We start from the raw sequence: 23,987 nt of genomic DNA, 5'->3' as shown, positions 1-23,987 counted from the left end.
AATACAAAAAGCTCTGACACATGAAAGAAACCTGACTTTCTCATGTATTTAGCTGGATAGACTATAGTTGCACATGTGTACTTAAACATGCACACATGCAAGCATGTGTAATAACATGATCCCCACCACAAACAATCAAAAACACACATAAACACACACACAATGAAGAGCCAAAGATGAATTTTTCTTCCACTGGCCCCCCCCCCAATCAAAATTAAACAGGGCCAAGCTACCAACTGAGCTAAATGGCTTGCCTACATATTTCCCCGTATTTCAGGGCATCGTTGCCACATAGTCCCAACATCAAGCTGACCAATAACAGCAGTTTGGATCACCATTAAAAATCAAAGAAGCACTTGTGAGCTCAATAACCGTGAACCACCTAGTTGGCCATGAAACCTCTGCAGAGGATGTCTGAAGAAAATTCCCTAAAAAACCTGTCAGAGCTCAGTGACACTCTCCAGGAGGTAGGCATGGATGTATCAGTCACTACCTTCCACCGAAAACTAATAGCAGACCTATAGAGGCGAAACCCGCCAAGTGCAAGCCGGTCATTAGCTTAAGAAAAAAAGGACAGCCAGATAACAGGAAAATTCCCATAATAAAGGTTCTGCCAGGTACTGCTATGAGGTATTTAGGGACAGATGAGAAAGAGAGTGATAAAACTGTAGCAGCCTTTTGGCAAGATTAAAAAAAAATATATCCCAGTCTATTGATCCACAGAACATGAAGTCATCTGTGAAACCCATAGTATGGTGGGTCAATGGGTCGTAGATTTAATTACTGCGTACAAAATATATGTAAAAAAAGAAAAACCTAAGTGCTTAATTAGGACATCATATTTATCCATCCCATAATGACTTGAATTAGGGGGAGGAAGGTAGTCTAGCAGCTAGACCATCTGACCATCTGTTCCTCAGACAGTTAAGCCAGGTCACTGCTGTATATGAAAATGTTTTCTCAGTCAGCCTAACTATTTAAATAAGAGAATAATACAAAATTATAAACCTTACTGTCTCAATAATTTTGGATGGAACCGTATGAACACATTCCACTGAAATATAACACACTTGGAAGTGTAATGCTATTTAAACGCACATAAATACAAGACAGTTAGTATATCCTTTATTTCATTATCCCATTAAAATGGTAGGAACAGAAAAAGGCTGTTCTTCAAAATGTCCCGTTTCTTGGTATTTCTTCATATGAGCCCCAGTTTTCAGGGTCCTATTCTCAACAACATTTCCATTAAATTGATTAAACCAGAAGCAGGTGCATAAAAACCCTAGGGAATAACTTAGAGGGTCCAGCCTTACACAAAGACCATCAACTTGGTTTGGTCTTAACCATACAGATGCGTTGTAACACTTCGTGACATGATCAAATGAGCTTTCTGAGACGATCAAGGAAGGCTGTTGATGCCCAGGACTCTCCGACAGGCTACAGAATCACGTCCAAGCTATTCTTTAGAAGCCAGAGAGCAGCCTGAAAATGACTATGTCTTGATGTAAGTAGGGTCTCTAAAACACAAACCAACCATACGTAAGGTCATAGGTTTAGTCATATAGGTACATATGAGCCTACAGAAGCAAACACATCTAAATGACAATCCCATTTTTGACACACACAAATACTTGTTAATGCCCTTGTTAAGTGTTGCCAGGTGCAGCGGTTCCCTGCCCAATTGGACTATTTTTTTTATTATTTTTAATTGACAGTGTGCAGGCAAAAATGGGCTTGGGTGGGTTGATTGAGGTTCTACAGAAAGAAAAAAAATGCATTTTGGGAGGATTTTGATGCAAGTTTTTTACTTGATTACCCTTGTTTGAAGACAGTGTGAGCCAAGCTTCCAACCAATGAGCAGCCCCGATCATGGATTCTGCTCCTTTTCTACTACCAATGGCACCAAACCAATCCGGGTAGGCAACAAAACAATCTGTGATTTGACACGAGGTCAACACTTCAGTAAGACAGAAAAGTAAAATCCCTGTCTCATCATTTCACTTCTCAAGACTCCTGTGTTCTTTGTAATTCCAATGTTAACATGTTGTGGTAAAAAGGTATCTCCTGTGATTTTCATGTCTGATGGCAGTCTTCATCAGTAGGTACAATATTGACTACCCTCAGCCTTGACAGTTGTTCATACTTATAAAGATTGTTTGATACAAATACCAAAGCATGTTAAATGCTAGTTGTACACAGCCTAAAGTCAATTGTTACTAATTGTTACTAAGGTCCACTTGTTCATTAAAGGCTTGTTACTGTCAGGAAGATAGAATTTCCAGTTTTGTGCCAAATATCAGCAATTTTGAGAAAATGCATTCCCGACTACAAGTTTGAACAGTGTGAAACCCATTTGGACTAAATAGGAATGGAAACAAAAGTATCAACATGGCTTTGGACTCACTAACAGATGAGAAAATGACCTGAGGAGACACAGGCTAGTACACTCTGCCATGGTAGAGAATTGGTGATTAATGAAACTGGCCATTCCACCCTACCGTGGTTCAGAATAGGTGATTAAGGAGATAGGCTAGTTCACACTACCATGGTTCAGAATAAGTTTTTAATGAAACAGGCTAGTCCACCCTACCATAGTTCAGAATAGGTGATAAATGAGAGAAATGAAGGGGGGTTAGAGTGAGCAGCAGTTATTTTAGGAGACCAAATGTCTGAAAAGTAACACATAAACATATCTTGATCCACATCCTTCCAGTAGCTTTGAGAGTTATGTTTCTTGGGGGTCAGGTGACTGTGAAAATCCTGTATCTATTGGGACTGCCAATGGGGTCATAAATGGAGGGGAGTTGTACACTCCAAATTGGAAAAGTGCTGCGTGTTTCACCTGACAATGAGTTTGGAATGCAGCCACACTGATTTAGCACTTGACAAGGTAATAGGTAATCTCAAAGAAACACTGACTGGACCACAGCAGTCAAACCACCGTCAGAACCCAAAACATCTTGGTCCAAGAAAAGGGAGGGATGAAAAGAAAATGAATAATGGAAAAAAATGCATTGAAGGAGTATTTCACAACTAATCTCTGAGCATTGTGTAAATGGCATGTTATACAAGGGTTGAGAGACTTTTTATGAACTTGGTTTTGAAGAACGTCCAAACACCAAAGCTCTCAGTGCAGGGATGTAGGTCTTCAACCCTTAACAAGCAAGTGTAATTCATCTGGAAACCAAGCAAAAACAAGCCAATATAACATGCCATTTAGAGCAACAACAATACACAGTACACTTCATATTCCTAAATAATATTTCCCCTAAAAGGCATAAGAAAACAAACAACAAAGTATTCACTATCTCTCTATCCCAAAGGATGTGCTGTGAGAGAGTTTTCTATTATGGGACCTAAGAGATGAAAAGAGATCAATAACAAGGATTAAAGTGAAACAATGGAGATATTTTGCATGATCACGGTTTAAAGACAATGTGCCAGAGCGAACAGCTGGGACCAGTAAAGAGTGTGAAAATGTAAGTACTGACATAGAGATATGGGACGACAGGCAGAGAGAGTGACATGAAGAACGATATGAATAGAGGATATCAAGAGAAAAACAGGGGAACCAGACAGACAGGTGTATTATGTAAATGAGGACATGGAAGAGAGAAACAGCCAGAGTGAAGAAAGAGAAAGAGTGTGTGTGTGTGTGTGTGAGAGAGAGAGAGAGAGAGAGAGAGAGAGAGAGAGAGAGGGAACGAGTATTCACTACACATCATGTTAATACAGTAGATGATGATGTGTAGTGAATACTGTGGTCTGGGTCTCGATACCTCCAAAGAATGAGAGATAGTGAGATGAACAGACAGATCGACAGGCAGATAGACAGGCAGACAGACAGAGAAACAGACAGAAGTGTGCATGTACATGACATGGTACTAACCGGGACACACTGCTATGTTGCAGAGTTTGGTCTGGGTCTCGGGCCCTCCACATAGCTTGGCCCCTCCTCCGCTCTCACAGTTCCTGGTTCGGGTCCTGGAGCCCCGCCCACATGTGGCAGAACACAGGCTCCATGATGACCATTCCTCCCACAGCCCATGCACTACAACACCCAGAGACAGACAGGCACACACAGCCAATGGGAATGAGCGAATGAGAGAAAGGAAGTCGTTCAAGGCTCCTGTCAAAGTCAATGAGGTTAGGAGATGAATGGAGTCCCACCTCCTGTCACTAATAGGTAATAGAATGAAATCTTGAAGGTGGGATCATTCCTGCTGTCAATGGGGTTAGAGGATGAGAAAGAATGTGAGTAGATGAACACTAACACACCTGTCATAGGACCCAAAAGTTCAGCCAAGTGAGGAACACTCTCCAGGTGGTAGATATATCATTATCCAAGTCTACCACAAATAAAATGAAAATTAATTACTTAAAAATCATACTATAAGATTTTCTGGATTTTTGTTTTAGATTCCGTCACTCACAGTTGAAGAGTACCTATGATAAAAATTACAGACTTCTACATGCTTTGTAAGTGGGAAAACCTGCAAAATCGGCAGTGTATCAAATAGGAATGGGAGAAGGTAATGTGGTCTGATGAGACAAAAATGTAGCTTTTTGGTCTAAACTCCACTCGTCATGTTTGGAGGAAGAAGAAGGATGAGTACAACCCCAGGAACACCATCCCAACCGTGAAGCATGGAGGTGGAAACATCATTCTTTGGGGATGCTTTTCTGCAAAGGGGACAGGAAGACTGCACCGTATTGAGGGGAGGATGGATGGGGCCATGTATCGTGAGATCTTGGCCAACAACCTCCTTCCCTCAGTAAGAGCATTGAAGATGGGTCGTGGCTGGATCTTCCAGCATGACAACAACCCGAAACACACAGTCAGAGCAACTAAGGAGTGGCTCCGTAAAAAGCATCTCAAGGTCCTGGAGTGGCCTAGCCAGTCTCCAGACCTGGACCCAATAGAACATCTTTGGAGGGAGCTGAAAGTCCGTATTGCCCAGCGACAGCCCCAAAACCTGAAGGATCTGGAAAAGCTCTGTATGGAGGAGTGGGCCAAAATCCCTGCTGCAATGTGTGCAAACCTGGTCAAGAACTACTGGAAACGTATGGTCTCTGTACTTGCAAACAAAGGTTTCTGTATCAAATATTAAGTTCTGCTTTTCTATACTTATACTTATGTCATGCAATAAAATGCAAATTAATGAATAGAAAATCATGCAATGTGATTTTCTGGATTTTTGTTTTAGATTCCGTCACTGGAAATGAGTGGAGAACTGGAGGGCTTCTTAAAGAAAAACTAACAGGTCTGTGAGAGCCGGAATTCTTACTGGTTGGTAGGTCATCAAATACTTATGTCATGCAATAAAATGCAAATTTCAACTCTCAGTTGAAGTGTACCTATGATAAAAATTACAGACTTCTACATGCTTTGTGAGTGGGAATATTTACAAATACTTGTTCTCCCTACTGTATATATATGTACATATATATACTGTACATCTTTCCATGGATCCCCTACAGTATCTCTGTTGATTCCCAGGGACCCATGATTTAATACTATTGTTCTAGGACACTTGTTCCAGATATGCTATGATGAGGAATAGAGTGATTAGGGAAGAGGGACAGGTGCATGTAGATGTGTGGAACAGCTGCAAAGTTAATAAATATGTATATACTAGCTCAGATAGGCTTTACAGGCCTAGTACAATAAATTTAATAGCAACTCCTTTTACTGACACGCCCAAAAAATCTGCCTATGCTATGGACAGGTGACATTCGTGGTGTTTCTATTTTAGGCCGAATGATGGTCAGGTCCATCTAATTAGGCTACTGTCTCTTCAGTATTCATCTTGTTTTAAAAAAAATGTAGACACGTGTTCGATATCCTACTGCCAGAATGTGAAGGTAAAACCTACTGCCAAGGTTTTTAATACATTTTTGGGAATGGAGAAAAGTGATTTGGTTGTGTCTGAGATGCCCTGGTGGCTTTGATTGATTGGTTCTTTTAGGGGTGTCTCCGTGTATGGGTTCTCTAATTCTCTCTTTCCCAAAATAGGTCTAGACAGTCTGGACATTATCTCTTTAATCATATGACTAAGGGCAGCAGGCGTCATAAAGTTCAGCATATATGAGAAAAGTAAGTGCCTTTGTGTACTTAATTTTACATTTTAATAATTTAGAACACATTCTAATCCAGAGGAATTTACAGAAGCAATTAGGTTTAAATGGCTTGCTCAAGGGCACAATGGCTTTACCTTGTCAGCTCACAGATTAGAACGTTTACTTGCCCAACACTCTTAACCACTAGGCTTTGCCGCCTTGAGGAATGAAATACCTGTAACCCAATGAAATGCAGCCTTGCTCCTGTAATGATACATATGTTTAGTAGAATATACTTTTCCCAGTAGTATACAACCCTGTTTCCAAAGAAGTTGGGACACTGAGTAAAATGTAAACAAAAACAGAATGTAAGGATCATTTAAACCCTATATTCAATAGACCACAGTACCAAGGCAACATATCAAATATTGAAACTGAGAAACTTTTCTGTTTCTTGGAAAATAAATCTCACTTTGAATTTGATTCCAGTAACATGTTTCAAAAAACTGGGAGAGAGGCACCGAAAGACTGGAAACGTTGTGTAGTGCAAAAAAACTGAACCTAGTGGAATATCCAATAAGTAATTAGGTAAATTGGCAACAGGTCATTAACATGATTTGGTATTTAAAGATCATTCCATAGGGGGGCCTGTCAGAAGCAAGGATAGGGAGGGGTTCACCACTCTGAGAAAGACTGCAGGCAAGTAGTGCCACTATTCGAGGATAACGTATCACAACGTTAAATTGCAAAGAGTTTGGGGATCTCATCATCTGCGGTACACAATATCATTAAGAGATTCAGATAATCCAGAGTAATCTCTGTACTCAATAGACAATGCCGAAAGCCAATCTTGAATGGAAAGCCAATCTCAGATGGCAATGCATTTAAAACAGACACAATTCTGTAGTGGACATGGACGGTGCATGGGCTCAGGAAACGCACCCGAAAAACATTGTCTGTGACCACAGTACATCGCAGCATCCACAAATGCAAGTGAAAACTCTACCATGCACAGAAGAGACCAGAGGTGGAAAAAGTACTAAGTAAAAGTGCTCGCTGTGTTCACCAGTTTTGGGAAGTTCCTAAGATCAAGCAAAGTGACCAGTATTTAACTGATCACTGGTTAGTTTCGAACTCCCTTTACCTGGGTAATTAGATTGTAATTAGTTTAGTAATTTAGTAATTAGTAATTAATGCAGATCAATATATACAGGTTTTGGAGCAACATATGCTGCCATCCATGCCCTTTGAGAGAAACGGCGAATGTGTGAAAGAACTCTGGTATCAATATATCCAGGTAAGACATCAGTTCAATAACCAAACAGGGTATTTACACATATACACATATACACATAATGAACATCACAATGTGTGCAGCATTGGGCAATGGTGTTTAGCTGTTTGTTTGTTTTTGTTGCAGCCCTGGAATTTGGGTACATTTGTTTTTTGCTTGAACTTATTATCTTTCAAAAGTAAAATTTACTATATGCAAAGGTGTTGAAAAGATAAATTATACTCCTTCAAATTGCTGAGTATGTGATTCATTCTTGTTCCATATACTTTAGTAAAGTCATTAAAGTGAGGTGTTTTTCTTATTCTATGATCAAATACTTATTTATGTGAAAAATAATTTTAAAAACTAAGTAATGATCCCTGAAACTTGTTGTTAGCGTCAGTGGCCCTCATTTTATCAAAAGTGCGTACACCAAATTTCCAGCGTACACCTGGCGTACACCCAAAACCACGGTGACTTTGAGATTTATCAATATGGACGTTGGCGTACGGCACTCTCAAATCCTACGCCAGCTCAGGAGGTGGTGTACGCACGTTTTAAATTAGTGCTGAAATGCGCAGAAAAACTAAAAGATATGATATATTATGGCCCACTGTAAAAAAAAAATTATTACAAACTTCAGTGTTTATTTTTGAGCAACATGGACTTCAAGGTTTAATTTGTGTGACTTTACCAAAGCATTTGATTTATATGTATTCCTTCAGATGCGAGCCTGTGCGCTTTACATGACGTTTCAGGGTTAGGCCCGGCAGTTGCGGACGGACTGGGTTCAGTAATAAAAGGCTTTTAATGACCAAAATATAATTCAGACTGACAAAATAATAAAAATGACATTCTTCTTCTTTTAAATAATAATAGAAATAATAATAATAACGACATTCTTCTTCTAAATAACAATAAAGGTCATTAATAAATATCATGAAATAATAAGACGAATATTACAAATTGTCATGCAATTATTAATGTGAATGAATGGTACTCCACATCACATCATCTTTTATTCCGCTTTTTAAACTGCCAAATAAAACAATTTTATTTCTTTCTCCCTGGTGATCGTCTCAATCTCCACGTCAGAGAAGTTTCTCTTTTTTGCCATCTTCCGTGTGTCCATGGCGTAAAATGAGGGCGTGGGGGAAGCGGAGACTTGAATATATAGGGGCGTGTTATTCTAATGACGATCGTTTTCAGCCGCGGCATTTATCAAGGGCAGGTATTGCGTACACCTGGATTTTAAAGGTACGCACAGCTTCATAAATCAGGCGGTGAGAGGAGTGTAAGCAAAATCTTACGCCAACATATATGCCCGTTTCTACGCAAGAATGATAAATGAGGGCCAGTGTGTTTTGAGTGATAGTGTGTGTTTCTGAGTGAGAATTGTTGCCAGTGTTTTGGTGGAACAGGCACAGTTTTGGTGGTTTTAGTAAGTTTTTGGTGTGAGATGAACTGTTTTGAAACAATGCATGTTGGTGGTAATGCACATTGTGTGAAGAGTTTTGTTACTGTGGTTTCAGTATTGACCGATGCTTGTAACCAATCGAGAAAAACTGTAAATGTTGGGATAAATGATTTGCACATCATTGCATTCAGTTTTTATTATCATTTTATACAGCGTTCCAACCTTTTCAGAAACGGGGTTGTACTATTTACTGTGTCTAAATACTGCTACCAAGAATGACCGCCATGCACTGAAGACATTATGCTAAATGTTACAGAAAAGTGGATGGGACGAAAGCATTGGAATTGGTGGAAATGTAATAGCAGTCAAATTCAGTTTTTATATTTTTCTTAAACTGAGACAAACAGATTGCAGAGCAATCAGTGCTAAAAGGCTATAAAGGTAACCCAATTTTACAAATCACACAAAAGTCAACGTTGAAACCATCTGTTGGTATACACTGAATGGGATGTGATTGTTAATTGTTTGTGCGAGAATGCTTTCCTTCAATTGGTTGTGCTCTATGTTTTCTGAAAGGTGCACACACCAATATGTTAGCCTATATGTTTTCATGATCAAATGGCTTGCTTTTACATACTCTAATGTGTAATTGACTGTTGCTGCACCTGGTGATAGTGTGATACTGATGGCGTGGGCAACCAAAAGGTGGCTGCATAGTGTGGATGTTGCTGTTAACATTATTCTGTCCCGGCACTGTTATATCTCTATGGAAGTGGATTCCTTAAGTGCTGCTCTGACCGGTTTGATTCATTCATGAAGTCATTAAAAACCTTGCTTCTCCTGCCTTAGAGCAAGATATACGGTCGACCACATAAACTGATGCTATGATTCTGTAATTTTCTTTTGTATGATTCACTGATTTGGAATATTCTTTTCCTTATACTGATGGCCAAGGTCCAATAGCCATGGTTGCCAATAAAAAACAAAATAGAGACAAACTAGGCTAATCTACAGGGGGGAGAACAAGTATTTGATACACTGCCGATTTTGCAGGTTTTCCCACTTACAAAGCAGGTAGAAGTCTGTAATTTTTATCATAGGTACTCATCAACTGTGAGTGATGGAATCTAAAACAAAAATTCTCAAAATCACATTGTATGATTTTTAAGTAATTAATTTGCATTTTATTGCATGACATAAGTATTTGATACATCAGAAAAGCAGAACTTAATATATGGTACCGAAACCGTTGCTAGCAATTACAAAGATCATATATTTCCTGTAGTTCTTGACCAGGTTTGCACACATTGCAGCAGGGATTTTGGCCCACTCCTCCATACTGACCTTCTGCAGATCCTTCAGGTTTCGGGGCTGTCACTTGGCAATACAGACTTTCAGCTCCCTCCAAAGATTTTCTATTGGGTTCAGGTCTGGAGACTGGCTAGGCCACTCCAGGACCTTGAGATGCTTTTTACGGAGCCACTCCTTAGTTGCCCTGGCTGTGTGTTTCGGGTCGTTGTCATGCTGGAAGACCCAGCCACGACCCATCTTCAACGCTCTTACTGAGGGAAGGAGGTTGTTGGCCAAGATCTCACGATACATGGCCCCATCCATCCTTCCCTCAATACGGTGCAGTCTTCCTGTCCCCTTTGCAGAAAAGCATCCCCAAAGAATGATGTTTCCACCTCCATGCTTCACAGTTGGGATAGTGTTCTTGGGGTTGTACTCATCCTTCTTCTTCCTCCAAACACGGTGAGTGGAGTTTAGACCAAAAAGCTCTTGCATGGAGCTCCAGACTGAGGGAGATTGACTGTCATCTTGAACTTCTTCCATTTTCTAATAATTGCGCCAACAGTTGTTGCCTTCTCCACAAGCTGCTTGTCTATTGTCCTGTAGCCCATCCCAGCCTTGTGCAGGTCTACAATTTTATCCCTGATGTCCTTACACAGCTCTCTGGTCTTGGCCATTGTGGAGAGGTTGGAGTCTGTTTGATTGAGTGTGTGGACAGGTGTCATTTATACAGGTAACGAGTTCAAACAGGTGCAGTTAATACAGGTAATGAGTGGAGAACAGGAGGGCTTCTTAAAGAAAAACTAACAGGTCTGTGAGAGACGGATGGTACTGGTTGGTAGGTGATCAATTACTTATGTCATGCAATAAAATGCAAATTAATTATTTAAAAATCATACAATGTGATTTTTTCGGGATTTTTACAGACCTTTTTACAGACCTCTACAAGTAGGAAAACCTGCAAAATCGGCATTGTATCAAATACTTGTTCTCCCCACTGTATTTCATCTGGCCTGTGGATAGAAGTGACTGTGGTGAGCCAGGTAGGGGGCTTGAAGAGTAGCTATTTATTTACTTAAATCATATTGGATTGCTATATTTCTTCTGGCTTGGTCTACTGATATAGGTAGATTCAGACAGCAAGCAGAGGACAGGGTGGCTCACGTTCAATGGACCCTAGGCAGTGTGTGGAATTCGACTTAGGCAGAGATGTCAGGAGTACCCACGAACCATGCTTGCAAGCGGGAAAAACAGAAAATAGTTCTAGAGGAGAAAAACGGTGGTGAAGCTAATCCCGTTAGTTGGACTTTGTCAGTGGGGACAACATGGACGATGTAGTCAACATGAGCATGCACTTACAACACCTTGATAACAGAGAACCAAATTTAACAACATAGTACATAAAAAAAGATCACTGCAATAACACAGTATAACAAACCAGCTAGCCAGCTAACCCTGTTTCCCCAAAGCTAACTAGCTAACATTGATAGGAGCTATAGCCTGTGCGTTAGTTGAATGGACTAGTCCAAACTTGACCAACAACAAAAACGGCATTACAATACACAAGTATTGAAATGACTCCTTGCTAATTACTGTACGTATCTATAAGAGACAGATGATGTAGTTTTGATATATATATATTTTTTTTTGTTTTTGGGGAGAACATCAGTTCCACCTACCATCTGCTAACTTTTAGCCCATCTTTCACTGTTTAAAACGGGATTTCGTATTGACAGCTATATGTTTGTTATGTGAGATCATAGTTTGCCTTCATCAGTGAGCTTTTTAGGAAAGTGTTTTTTTCCCAGCCAGCAGTGGTAGCTACATTGATCAAGGGAATGGGAGTTTTATTCTTTCCTTTTAGCCACAACCAAAGTACTGTTGTGAACAACACACCTGTCCTGGCAACACTACATACGTTCTGATGAATCACTGCGACATATGCATTACAAATCATAGTGTAATCCCTGTGTAAAAAAAGAATGTACTACATACAGAATAAAGTCAAGACAGTTCATATTTAAGTGCCGACTGGTCAATAGGCTTATTCAACGTGCTAAATTGTGTTATTTAACGCAATAATTTTGAGACACAAAGACTCAAACAACATTCCATACTTGTAGATTTTAGCTCTGCATTTTAATGGCCTGTAAACAGGACCACATTTGTGGTGAATTCCCTGCCTCCATGGACAGTTTAGCGGATGCAGCTATATTTTCCTTTTGGCTTGTTTGCTAGGTTTACTGAATGTAGCAACTGATACTCATCCTCAGCTAATCTTTCTAACCACTACACTATTCAACAATGGGCAGCCAATCAGTCACTCACTCAGTGAGAGACACCTGTTAAGATGAGTGGGCTGTGTTCACTACAACAGAGCATTGAACTGCAGCACACTCAGATACAAATAAACAGACTGATTAGAGCAATGCCGCTCATGCAGATCGTGTCAGATCTATTCACGCTATTTCTATCCGCAACTATTAGCACGCCGCACCCACCTGAATGCCACCCTGGTGTTAGACGAGGACTGGCATACAAGAGAGCTAGAGCGGTAGAGGAAGGATACATAAAATACATTTGATTTCTCACAGTTGTTAGAAAATGGTCACTCTAAATGGAATAAAACCATTCTGCACTATTTGGTCATTTAATATGTGATTTTGAGAGCACAGCGTTAAGAGACTGTCCATGTGATTAAAGATCAATTTGTCAATTACATTTTATGCGTTTAATAAATGTCTTAAAAGAGAACCTGAAACACTATTTATCAAGCTTCTCAGACATAGTCCTCTACTGGCACCACAGAATAGCATAGAGAGCTCCTCTTTGATTTTGAAAATCACCTTAAGGGCAAAAGAGCCAATCCAACTATATAAATGGGACTGGGAGTTTGCCGTGTGATCGCAAATAGAAAAAAAAAATCAACAAAAGGGGTAGAAAGAAAAATACCTAAATATCTACACTTAACAAGTGTTTTGGAAAGTATAGTATATGGTTGAAGTTATATTTGTTAAGTACCCCTCATAACCCCAACAACATTCTCAGTAAGGGAAACTGTTTTTAATTTATGAAATGTTAGACTTTCTGTCGGTGACTTAATCTGTGGTTGTTTATCTACTTTAGTTGATTGCACTGACCGTAAATCATACTGAGCACAAAAATGATTAAAATGTAAATGCAAAAATAAACACTTAAAATGCATTCTGGATTGAATTATTATTCTAATCAGTTCCACTCCCAAACAAGATCACATTGATATCAGCATGGTTGCTAAGTAATTAAAGGAAACAAAATGGAGCATCTAAAGTATCTTGTCGCTGGCCAGTGAAATTAAAGAGACCAAAAGTAGTTTAAACGCATACATTAACACTAAATAAATATATTTAACAGTAGAACAGTAAATATGTTTAACAGTAATACCAGCCATCATAAAAGTAATACTAGCCATCATAAAAGTAATACTAGCCATCATAACACACTAGACCCACACACGGTCTCCGACACACGGTCAACCAGTCAGGAAAATAAACAGGCTGCCATGTGTCCACATGCAACAGACCCAACATGAGTGTACACAACACAACACACAGGACAGATCTCTACATGCACACTTGTCAAAAGACAAGAAGAGAGGACTCTGCAGTAGAGTGGACTGTACAGAGATTGGAAACTGATTGCATATATCTGATGTCCATTCAAATTTGAAATATATTCATGTCAAAAGAGAGAATTCAGAGGGAAAAATAAGTGCAAGGCTGGAAGGAGAGAGGTAGAAAGATGTGTCCCGATAGAGAGTTATAGGGAAAGAGAGAGAGGAGAGAAATTAGTGCAAGATGGAGGAAGAGGTTGAGAGAGAGAGAGAGAGAACAAGAGGAAGATCTATGTATCTAGATGGCTCTGCTGAGTGAAGCTGGAATGAGAGAGGTAGAATGAGCGACAGAAACAAAGAACAAAAAGGGGGAGAGAGGGAAGTAAATAAGAGGAATGTGTACACTTGCTAGCTGGCCGGGTATGTGCTGAGCGGAGAAGGATGTTGGAGTGCGAATAAAACATGCTGCTGAATAATGAACTAGCTCAGCTGTAGAGAGCAAAGCTCAGAGGAGCTGCCACACAGGGCAAATATATGGAGAGAGGGAGAGAGGAAGGGAGAAGGAGAGGGAGAGAGAATGAGAGAGATAGAAGTAAGGAGAAATGTATATTGAGAGTGAATGGGTCAGAGACATTAAATGGGAGAAACAGAAAATGAAAGAGCTACAACAACAATAACATAGGGGAAAGGTGGCATATGAAAGAGAGGAAACTGAAAGGTGTGATGAGAGCGTTCCGTAATGAGGAATGAATAAAAGACGTTGATCATTGATGTAAACAAGAAGAAGAAAGGAGTTTAAAACAAGAACAGGAAGATGACAGGAAGTAATCACGGATCCACTGCAGCCATCTGTTGTGCAGCGATGCTCCGAAGAATCTCAGAATTTAAGTTTGCGTGTTTAAGTTTACACTGAAGGCGAATTGGCATCTCTGAAGAACACTTCATCATTTCTTATTAGACTATTCTACATAACAAAATGCAATATAATTGTACACAAATGCATTAGGCTCTACCAAAAAACACCACATAATTAGGCCACTTACATGTAAATATTTTAGGTTTGGATGATTGTGCTGGTAGAATGGTTTCCCCACACGGCGGAATTCAACAGCATGCCATTAGGCTAAATACGTTTTGATTGAAACAAAATACAATTGGGAAGTGTGGCTTAACTTCCTCTGATCTAAAATTCGATTAAACAGTAGTCAGGCTACTTGCATAATTCAAGCTGACGAAGAATGATTATGTAATAATACAAAAAGCTCTCAGTTTCATAAGAAATAGCACTACACCACAAGAGTTCACATTGTCCAGACTGAAGGGGAAAGACAGATAGAGAAGGAAAGAAAGGAACCATTTTAGAATGGATATAATCACAGATTTTTCATTTAAACAAAGATATTTGCCCTAAATATAAGGACATACATATTCTCTCAATGCCAATACAAGCCAAAAACCTTGTTGTTGTTCCAACCCAATGGTCCTTTAAAGGCTTATTTATATATGTAAAAAATAAGTAAATAGAAATAAGATCTGGGCTTGCTCATATGTAGTTGGGCTCGCTCATATGCAATATAATGCCTTGAATGAAGAGCAGTGGGAATCAAATCAATTATTACAGCTAAATCCGTGAATAGGCTTGGAGCAAGAAGGAGGGAGATAATGTTATAAAACCTATTTCATGCCACTAAAAATCATTAGGAATAGAAAGGGTAAAGGTCAAACAAAAGGATAAAAGAGAGGGATAGGACATAGACCCCGAGACATGAAGGACAGAGACTTGACAGGCGCATTACAAAATGAACAGGCAGAGATCCTCCAGGTTCTGACAAACGTTGTAGGACATTAAACATCTGCAGAGGTCATGGGTGGGTAGGTGGGTATGTGCTCAAAATCAAAGTGATATATCCAAGCCGTCTTTTACAAGCATCACATGGCAGGGGTTAAACAACTGGGATCTAGCACCACCTATTGGTCAAATTGAGAATGTACCCCATTTGCCCAAATCATCGAGAAACCCCAGGAAAGAGTAAATTAGTGACAAGTCCAGAGACCAACAATGTAAAGGCCTAGAACCACATACAGGCAGTGTGTGTGGAAGCCGTAGTTTAGATCAGAGTGTGAATTATACAATGACAATCGGGGGCGTGAACTTCTTTTCCAGGCATGTTTGGACCCCCTCAAACTCTTTTTTTTTTGGGTGGGGGGGTACAAGTCTTAATTCGGGGGGGTCAAATCCCCCCAATCCCCCCAGTAATTTGAACCCTGGTGTAGATCAGGTGATGTCGGTGTGAGTACATGCAAGACTGAGACGAATAGAGAAGGGCAGAAATAAAAGAGTGGCGGTGAACACACACACACACACACACAATACGGATCTAGGACAAACAACACTACGGACAAACAAACTGATTGTGTAGCTGGAATTTCTTATCTATAGTCCAATCTATTTGCTTGCTATTTAGCTAATAGTCTGAATATACACTTAAACGTTTTGTATTATGAATTAGCCTAGTACTAACTAGCTAGCTTAATTTTTTCTCAATTTGATGAATTCATGTCAACACCTATGCAGTCAGAATGAGGAATACCAAGCAACAGATCACTTTACCAGAGCAGTGGACTTGGTAACTGTTCCTCCCTTCAAACCATATCCCACCTGCTTCTGCTACTAATCTCATCCTTCCTCGCAGCTACAGTGCAATGGTTAAAACATTGTTTTCCTTTTGTCCTACTAAGCTTACAGCGTTTTCGCATTAGGTATTTCAATTTCGTTATGACGATTGGGACCTCCTAGTGGTATTTTTGTAAAATAAATTCCACAATGATTTGAATTTGTGAAGAAAATAAATAAATCATTGTTCTTCAGAAGGTTTCACATTGTTTGCGATCTCATTGCTGTTTAAATGTTAAATCTTTTAAACCGTCACATCCGTAACACACATCCGTAACACACATCCGTAACACACATCCGTAACACACATCCGTAACACACATCCGTAACACACATCCGTAACACACATACATATAGATGTTCTTTTTTTCTCTGGCAAATAAAACTTGAGCTTCAAATGAGCCCAGAGAGCACACAACTATTGCCCAGTAGCTTGCGAATATGAAGAAATATGTTGATAGAATAACACAGACAGACATACAAACATTTTGTTCACAACCAGAAATCCACATTCCCTATCCGCTAAATAAACCCTAACTTTATCATCAATTACCTAATATTCTGCCTAAACCTAGCCCTATGACTAACCCTAACCTTCAATGCCCGAAGCTAAAACTAAACCAAATATTAACATAATCTGCAATAGTAAGTTGTAACATGTCTATAAAAACATGTGGGTACCTGACATTCCCAAATAAATAGTAATACTTTAAACATTTGTTCCCACAAGGTGTTTTTGATCAGGGCAGGTCCCTCCAAGTAACATTTTACATTTTAGCACAAAGCAGGGATTCCTAACTGTTTTCCACCAGGGCCCCTAATTGTACAATCGATACATTTTCAACAGAATAGTTCGATTGCTTACCAACATCAATTAACGGACGGTAAGAAACTGACATTTCTTTCTGTGAAATTAAATGAAAATACAGATATCTTAAAAAAATATATTTGTTGTATACCCCTTGAAGTAGGTAACATATGGCCCAAGGCCCTCGGAGGAAGCTCAGGTGACCCCTAGGTTGGGACTCCCAGCCAATATGGTCATTGAGGTTAGGGGTTGGTTAAGTCATTGAGGTTAGGGATTGGTTAAGTCATTGAGGTTAGGGGTTGGTTAAGTCATTGAGGTTAGGGGTTGGTTAAGTCATTGAGGTTAGGGATTGGTTAAGTCATTGAGGTTAGGGGTTGGTTAAGTCATTGAGGTTAGGGGTTGGTTAAGTCATTGAGGTTAGGGGTTGGTTAAGTCATTGAGGTTAGGGATTGGTTAAGTCATCGAGGTTAGGGGTTGGTTAAGTCATTGAGGTCAGGGATTGGTTAAGTCATCGAGGTTAGGGGTTGGTTAAGTCATTGAGGTTAGGGATTGGTTAAGTCATTGAGGTTAGGGGTTGGTTAGAGTTAGGGCCACAGTTAGGTTTGGGGATTATGGATTTCTGGGTTATGGCAAGGTTTTAGGTACCAACAAGGATAGCTAAAGAAATGTGTATGTGTGTCTGCCTGCAAAGCCCTCTACTGGTTGGTGTGTGAATGCATACTGTGTGATTAGAGAGGTAAATGGATAGATAATCAAATGTGAAAACTCCATCACCACTGTTGCCAGTCGCACTAACCTCCCCCAAAGGCTTGTAAGTCTTCTGTCTGGTACGCCCGACCACCCGCACGACCACCGCCACCCCGAGAAACCCACCGCCAGCACCAGGCAGAGAAAATACACGGAAATAATGAAATACTCTAAATGAAATAATTACAAAAATGCAACACAACCAATATCTCATCAAAGGAAAAGCTAAAGGGGATTAATATTGGTGCTGGATAGAAAATGAGCCACTTAAACATACAAAATCGTGTTCTATCATTTGCATAAGAACCAGATTAGCATACGGACCGACAGGGAAGGGAAATGTTGTTGCTTTCCTCCCTCTTGTCTCTCACCAAGAGCATTAGCAAACAATTACACACAGCATTTATGCTGTAAACATGTTCACACACACACAAACACACAAACACTATACACACACTTCAAAGCCAACACTTGGACCTGCTCATCATTGGAATGTAGATCAATAGTGTATCTTCATTTATGGGATTTCTATATGGGTTACGACACAACAAGACATACACTCACACACACACACACACACACACACACACGCACGCACACACAAAAGGACTGAGGAATACAGTTGGCGGAGTTAGCAGCATCCTTTAAGGGTAAATCTGTTCATGCAGACTCAGTGTTTTCAGCTTCCAGCTGTGATCATAAAATGGTTATGGAGTGTCTTATGTAGCTTGTCAGAGGTGCAGGGCTCCAACATAGTGAAAATGATATTAAGGCTATACACAGCATAAAGGCTAAAAAACATGAATAATAAATACATCATCCAGGATTTGAAAATACATAGTGTGGTGTCGCCTTTTACACACCATGTATAGAGAAAACACATGCTTATGGATGATTTGAGGATTATTTATATAGTGCATATAAAGCCTTTAGTTATACTGCCACCTATACATATTGTACTGCATTTAAAGAGGAATCAGAAACAGTACCTGTGTTTTCTGGAGAGTGAATGTGCGTGTTTGCGTGCGTGTGTGTGTGGCATGCATACCTGAGGACAATGGGGGGTCCCCTGGACAAGTGGCAGTATTGTTACACATGCGCGTCTCTCTCAAGGCGCCACTGCAAAGGGTTCCATAGGGAGACGACACACAGGACCGCGTCCGCACCTGCCAGCCCTGACCGCACGTTAATGAACACACACTCCACTGAGACCACTCCTCCGCCGCAGGGTCGCCTGGACAGAGAGAGACGGAGAGAGAGAAACAGAAGAGTGAAGGAGGAGAGGGGAAGTGGAGAAAGAGAGGGAGGAAGGACAAATTAAATATTGACACGGCTGTGTATCTGCTAGGTGATGTACCAAAGTGGCAATCATCTCAGCGACAACGACCAGTGGAGAACAAACAGCAAAGTAAATAAATCCTAGCACTGCCATATTTTTATCTGATAACCTATTTTCCTTTGAAATGTTTACGTCTACAAACTCACGTCAACAACCCTATTTCCAAAAAAAGTTGGGACGCTTTGTAAAATGCAAAGAAAACCTGCAATGATGTGCAAAGCATTTAAAACCCTATATTCAATCGAAAATGGTACAAAGACAACATTTCAAATGCTGAAACTGAGAATTTTTATTGTTTCTTGAAACATATATTCCCACTTTAAATTTGATGCCAGCAACATGTTTGGCAAAAAAAAAAAAAAAAAAAACCTGGAAGAACATCTCATAACTAAAAAGGTTACAAAAAGGGCATCCCAGAGAGGATGAGTCTTTCAGAAGTAAAGATGGGGAGGGGTCCACCACTCTGTGCAGGAAAATAGTGAAAAAATGTAGGAATAATGTTTCTCAACATAAAACTGCAAACAGTTTGGGAAACTCATCATCAACGGTACTTCATTAAAAGATTCAGATAACCTGGAGAAATCTCTGTACGCAAGGAACAAGGCCAAAAACTGAAACATTGAAACAGACATGAAGAAACCATAGATGAACAAGATCCAGAAAAAAGCTGTGACCGAGTTCATTTAAGATGACGGTGAAGAGGTAACCCACTTTCCTGTGGGTTGACAAATCAAAATTAGAAATTATTTTTGGGAATCAAGGACACCACATCCTCTGGACTAAAGAGGAGAAGGACCATCCGACTTCTTATCAGTGCACATTTCAAAATGGTATGGGGGTGCATTAGTGAAGTGAAGTCACCATTCATGCTGAACAATATATACAGGTATTGGAGCAACATATGCAACCATCCAGAAAACCTATTTTTTAGGGAAGGCCTTGCTTGTTTCAGCAAGACAAAGACAAACCCCATTCTGCACGTATCACAACAGCATGGCTCCATAGTAATAGAGACCAGGTGCTAAACTGGACTGCCTGCAGTGCAGATCTGTCACTCATTGAAAACATTTGGCACATTATGAAAGAGAAAATACGACAAAGGAGACCCCGAACTGTTGAGCAGCTGAAATCCTATACCAAGCAAGGATGGGAATACAATTCACTTTCAACAGCAATTGAACTCCTCAGCTCCCAAATGCTTACAGAATATTCTTAAAAGAGGTGATGGAACACAGTGGTAAACATGCCCCTGACCCAACTCTTTTGAAAAGTGTAGCTGACATCAAATTCTAAATGGGCATGTAAAAAAAACAATAACATTTCTCAGTTTCTTTGTACAATTGTCAAATAAATATAGGGATAAATGATTTGCACCTCACTGCATTCTGTTTTTATTTACTTTTTTGGAACCAAGTTGGTACTTTTTGCTCACACAGCACAGAATCTTTCACACAGTGCCTATGAAGACTACGCGTAGCCATGTGTCTCCTTCCAACCACCAGACAGCAAGGTGGCCACAGGCACTCCAGTGTGCCCAGCTGACTCCAGTGTGCTCTGCTTGGATGTCGGCCCAGCGCCACAAGATTAACCTTGAAAAGACAGAGCTGCGTTGCCTCCAGGGGAAGGACAAACCTCATCAACTACAAGATCGTGGTGCTTGAATACGGAGGTGCAAAGGGGAACTGCCCCTCCCTACCTTCAGGAAATACTAAAACCCTACTTCACCACCCAAGGTCTTTGTTCTTCCACCACTGGTCTCTTGGCCATCCCGCCCCTATCAGAGGCCAGCTCCTGCTAATCCTAGTTAAAGCTTGTGGTCTGTCCTGGCACTCCAAATGTGGAACCATCTTTCCCTTGAAGCTAGGACAGAAGAGTACCTTCTGAAACTATGCAACCTTACCTTTGTAAAGAGTAAATTAAATTCTAAATTTCAGTTCCTTTGACTTGCTTTGGACACATTAATACATTGTCCATTCCAGTGAAGAGATGAAATCGACAGAAAGATACAAACAGTAACAAGTACAAACACAATTTTGAAGCACAACACCAAATCATCCTCCACACTAACTGAACACAACAATCCAAGATGAATACACCAGACACCCATGAACAGCTCAGGTTTCCTAACCAGTTTGTTGTAGACATACTCAACCCTCAGTCTAGCTGCCAGCATCCTCTCAAACATGCCCACCACGTCCACAAACCCCTGGACCTCGAATAATGTTTTTTTGGTGTCTTCCAAATCACTAACTAAGCTGCCCTTGACAGAAAACATAAGCAAAACGACTGCACCTTGTTGACTAAAACTATACTTAGGACCAAATATAAAGAGTTGATGAGAATAAAGCGGAGAACCAAAGCGGAGAACCGACCACTGCCCAGGTCAAGCAGCCCTGCCAATCTGGCACACTGCAAAAACACATGTGCAAGAGTTTCAGACAGCAGCACAAAGCAGAAGTACGACCTTAACACCAGGATCCAGGTGTACCGGATGACTATTGGTGGCTTAAGCCCCATGTATAATCCACCACTGGAGGTCAGCTGTCCTGACCAATTTGTTTGTATAAGGACTACCAACACCCTATAGGGGAAGTGCCAGGACCAAACACACCTGCCCACTTTCACCCCCTCCAGGCAGGAAGCATGGGAAACCCTCACACAGATGATGGACATCGCCTTCTTCCCCTCCGTTACGGGGATACTGAAGGATGGCAGAAGCAACCACATTCCTGACGGTGTGCCATCCCCCTTGGACACATCCAATCTCTTCCAAGCCTGCAACACAGACTCAGAAAGTGTTTCGAGGCCAGACAGATCAATCCCAATCCGGCTTCAAGAGGAAAAGGTCCTTGTCCTCTACAAAGCGTATGCTGTATCCACCCAGCAAGAACCATCACTGCACAACAGCCTCTGGGCCGCACTAAGAGAGAAAGCCAAGACCCTCGAGGCAATGTCCACCAGGCCAAGCCCACTATTATACAGTGGCAGGTACAGCACTGCAGCTTTCATCCAGTGCCGTCCAGAATTTTTTTTGCTTAGGGCCCCCAAAAGGGTAGAGCCGGAACTGCTTGAGCCCATCCCTGCCCCACTGAAGCTTTCGGGTAACTGTGGAGCGTATCCCCCGCATGAAGCTGAACTGCCCAGAACGATTCACGTTTACCCCAATTGACTCTTGCTGAGGAGGCCCCCCTCATACGCCCTCAAAGCATTCTTGCTCCCTGTGTTAAACACAATCACATTGTCTGCGTACGCAGACAACGCTAGCCCGGAATGGTCAATTTGCGCTGGTGCTGAAAACCCAGCTAGCCTTTAAATCTCCTCACTGTCATGAAGAAAAAAATATATATATAATATGAATAATGATAAGTCTCCCTAAAACAACAAAGAAAGCCCAAACCAACTGTGTCATTGTCATTGATGCTGCTGCTTTCGTTGTTTGGGTGGAAGATATTTACTTCTTTAATGCCTATAAATCCTTACTCTAATGACATGTGAGAGAGAGGCCGAAGGGAGAGGAAGATAAATAAAAGAATAAAGAAAGGGACAGAAGGTTTATTTGGTGTAGTCGATCCCTATTACTTTCTACAGTAATATTCCTAAGCTTTATAGGCAGTGCATGTAAGCCTTGGGTGGCTATTTACGAGTCTTTAGGTAATATTCATGAGGATTTAGATAGTATTCATGAGAATTAGCATGGCGTGTGTCCCAAATGTTGTCCATATCGTATGGCTTCTGTCAAATGTAGAGCACTACACCTAATAGGGAACAGAGATAGGGTACTGTTTGGGAATCACTGGACAGTATTCATGAGCGATGCATTAATATGTATGAGCATTAAGGTGATATGTGTGATCCGTAGGGTAACAGTCATAAGCCTTAAGGTAATAGGTAATATTCATCTCTCACTGGCTGTATGGGCACCAATGGGAAGACATGATGAATGCAAAAATAAACAAGCAGTGCTGGGGTGTTTCGGTTCTCTGCTACGAGTGTGCGTGCGCGCGTGCGTGTGCTTGTGCCTGCATTAAGAAGGACTGGCATGTCAAACGCGGGAGGATAAAGGAAAAGGACAGCGGTGAAAATGTGAACTGAAACACTCTGGGGTGGGGGGTGCGAGAGAACCTGATGAAGGGAATGGATGAGAGGGGTGACATGGGAAATTTCACCCACAATCCCTCCCTTCCCCTCCCCCAGGGGTAGGTACACAAGGACACCAGCAGGACAGACATCTGGTATGGAACGCCACGCAGGCCTCACTATTTGGGAACATTTTCCACCCTCTCACCCAGCTTCCTGCCTATCCTCCTGTTTGCATAAAGCATGTCCTTGGATGGGTGTGTCATCAAACAGTGCACGGTTAAATCAAATTAATTGCATGTTAATCGCATTACATCTTAATTTACATGGTGAGTCAGGACTTAAGCTGTTCACAGGAGCCCCAGGGAAGTCGGGGGGATAAGGAGGAGAGGGAGGAGGAGAGGAGTGGTTGAGGAGTGGAGGAGGAGCAGAGGAGGAGCAGAGGGGAGAGGCAGTGCCAGCAGGGATTTCCTGCGACAACGGTGTGGGCCATAGGGGATGTGGCCGTGTGTGTGTGTGTGTGTATAAGCGTGCGTGTGTATGAGCGTGTGTGTTTGAGCGTGCGTGTGTATGAGCGTGTGTGTTTGAGCATGCGTGTGTATGAGCGTGTGTGTATGAGCGTGCGTGTATGAGCGTGTGTGTATGAGCGTGTGCGTTTGACCATGTGTGCGTGTGTAAGCGTGTGTGTGTGTGAGCGTGTGTGTTTG

General features: G+C 41.0%; 1 protein-coding gene across 13 annotated transcripts in view; it reads right to left on the bottom strand.

The window, feature by feature from the left end:
• Window positions 1-23,987, bottom strand: part of adgrb2 (adhesion G protein-coupled receptor B2) — a 282,713-nt gene that overhangs the window by 120,436 nt on the left and 138,290 nt on the right. For 12 of the 13 annotated variants that reach the window (XM_034294722.1, XM_034294727.1, XM_034294730.1 and 9 more), the window contains exons 4-5: window positions 18,913-19,098; window positions 3,893-4,054 (exon numbers count right to left, since the gene is read on the bottom strand). In XM_034294722.1, coding sequence (XP_034150613.1) covers window positions 3,893-4,054; window positions 18,913-19,098 — 348 coding nt within the window. The remainder of the gene's footprint in view (window positions 1-3,892; window positions 4,055-18,912; window positions 19,099-23,987) is intronic. The other variant, XM_034294729.1, reaches the window with a different exon arrangement.

Source organism: Esox lucius, chromosome 10, assembly GCF_011004845.1.
Source record: "Esox lucius isolate fEsoLuc1 chromosome 10, fEsoLuc1.pri, whole genome shotgun sequence".
In the NCBI taxonomy this organism is placed as follows: Eukaryota; Metazoa; Chordata; class Actinopteri; order Esociformes; family Esocidae; genus Esox; species Esox lucius.
Note: the sequence above shows the minus strand (reverse complement) of the source record. Positions and strands in the feature narration are given on the sequence as shown.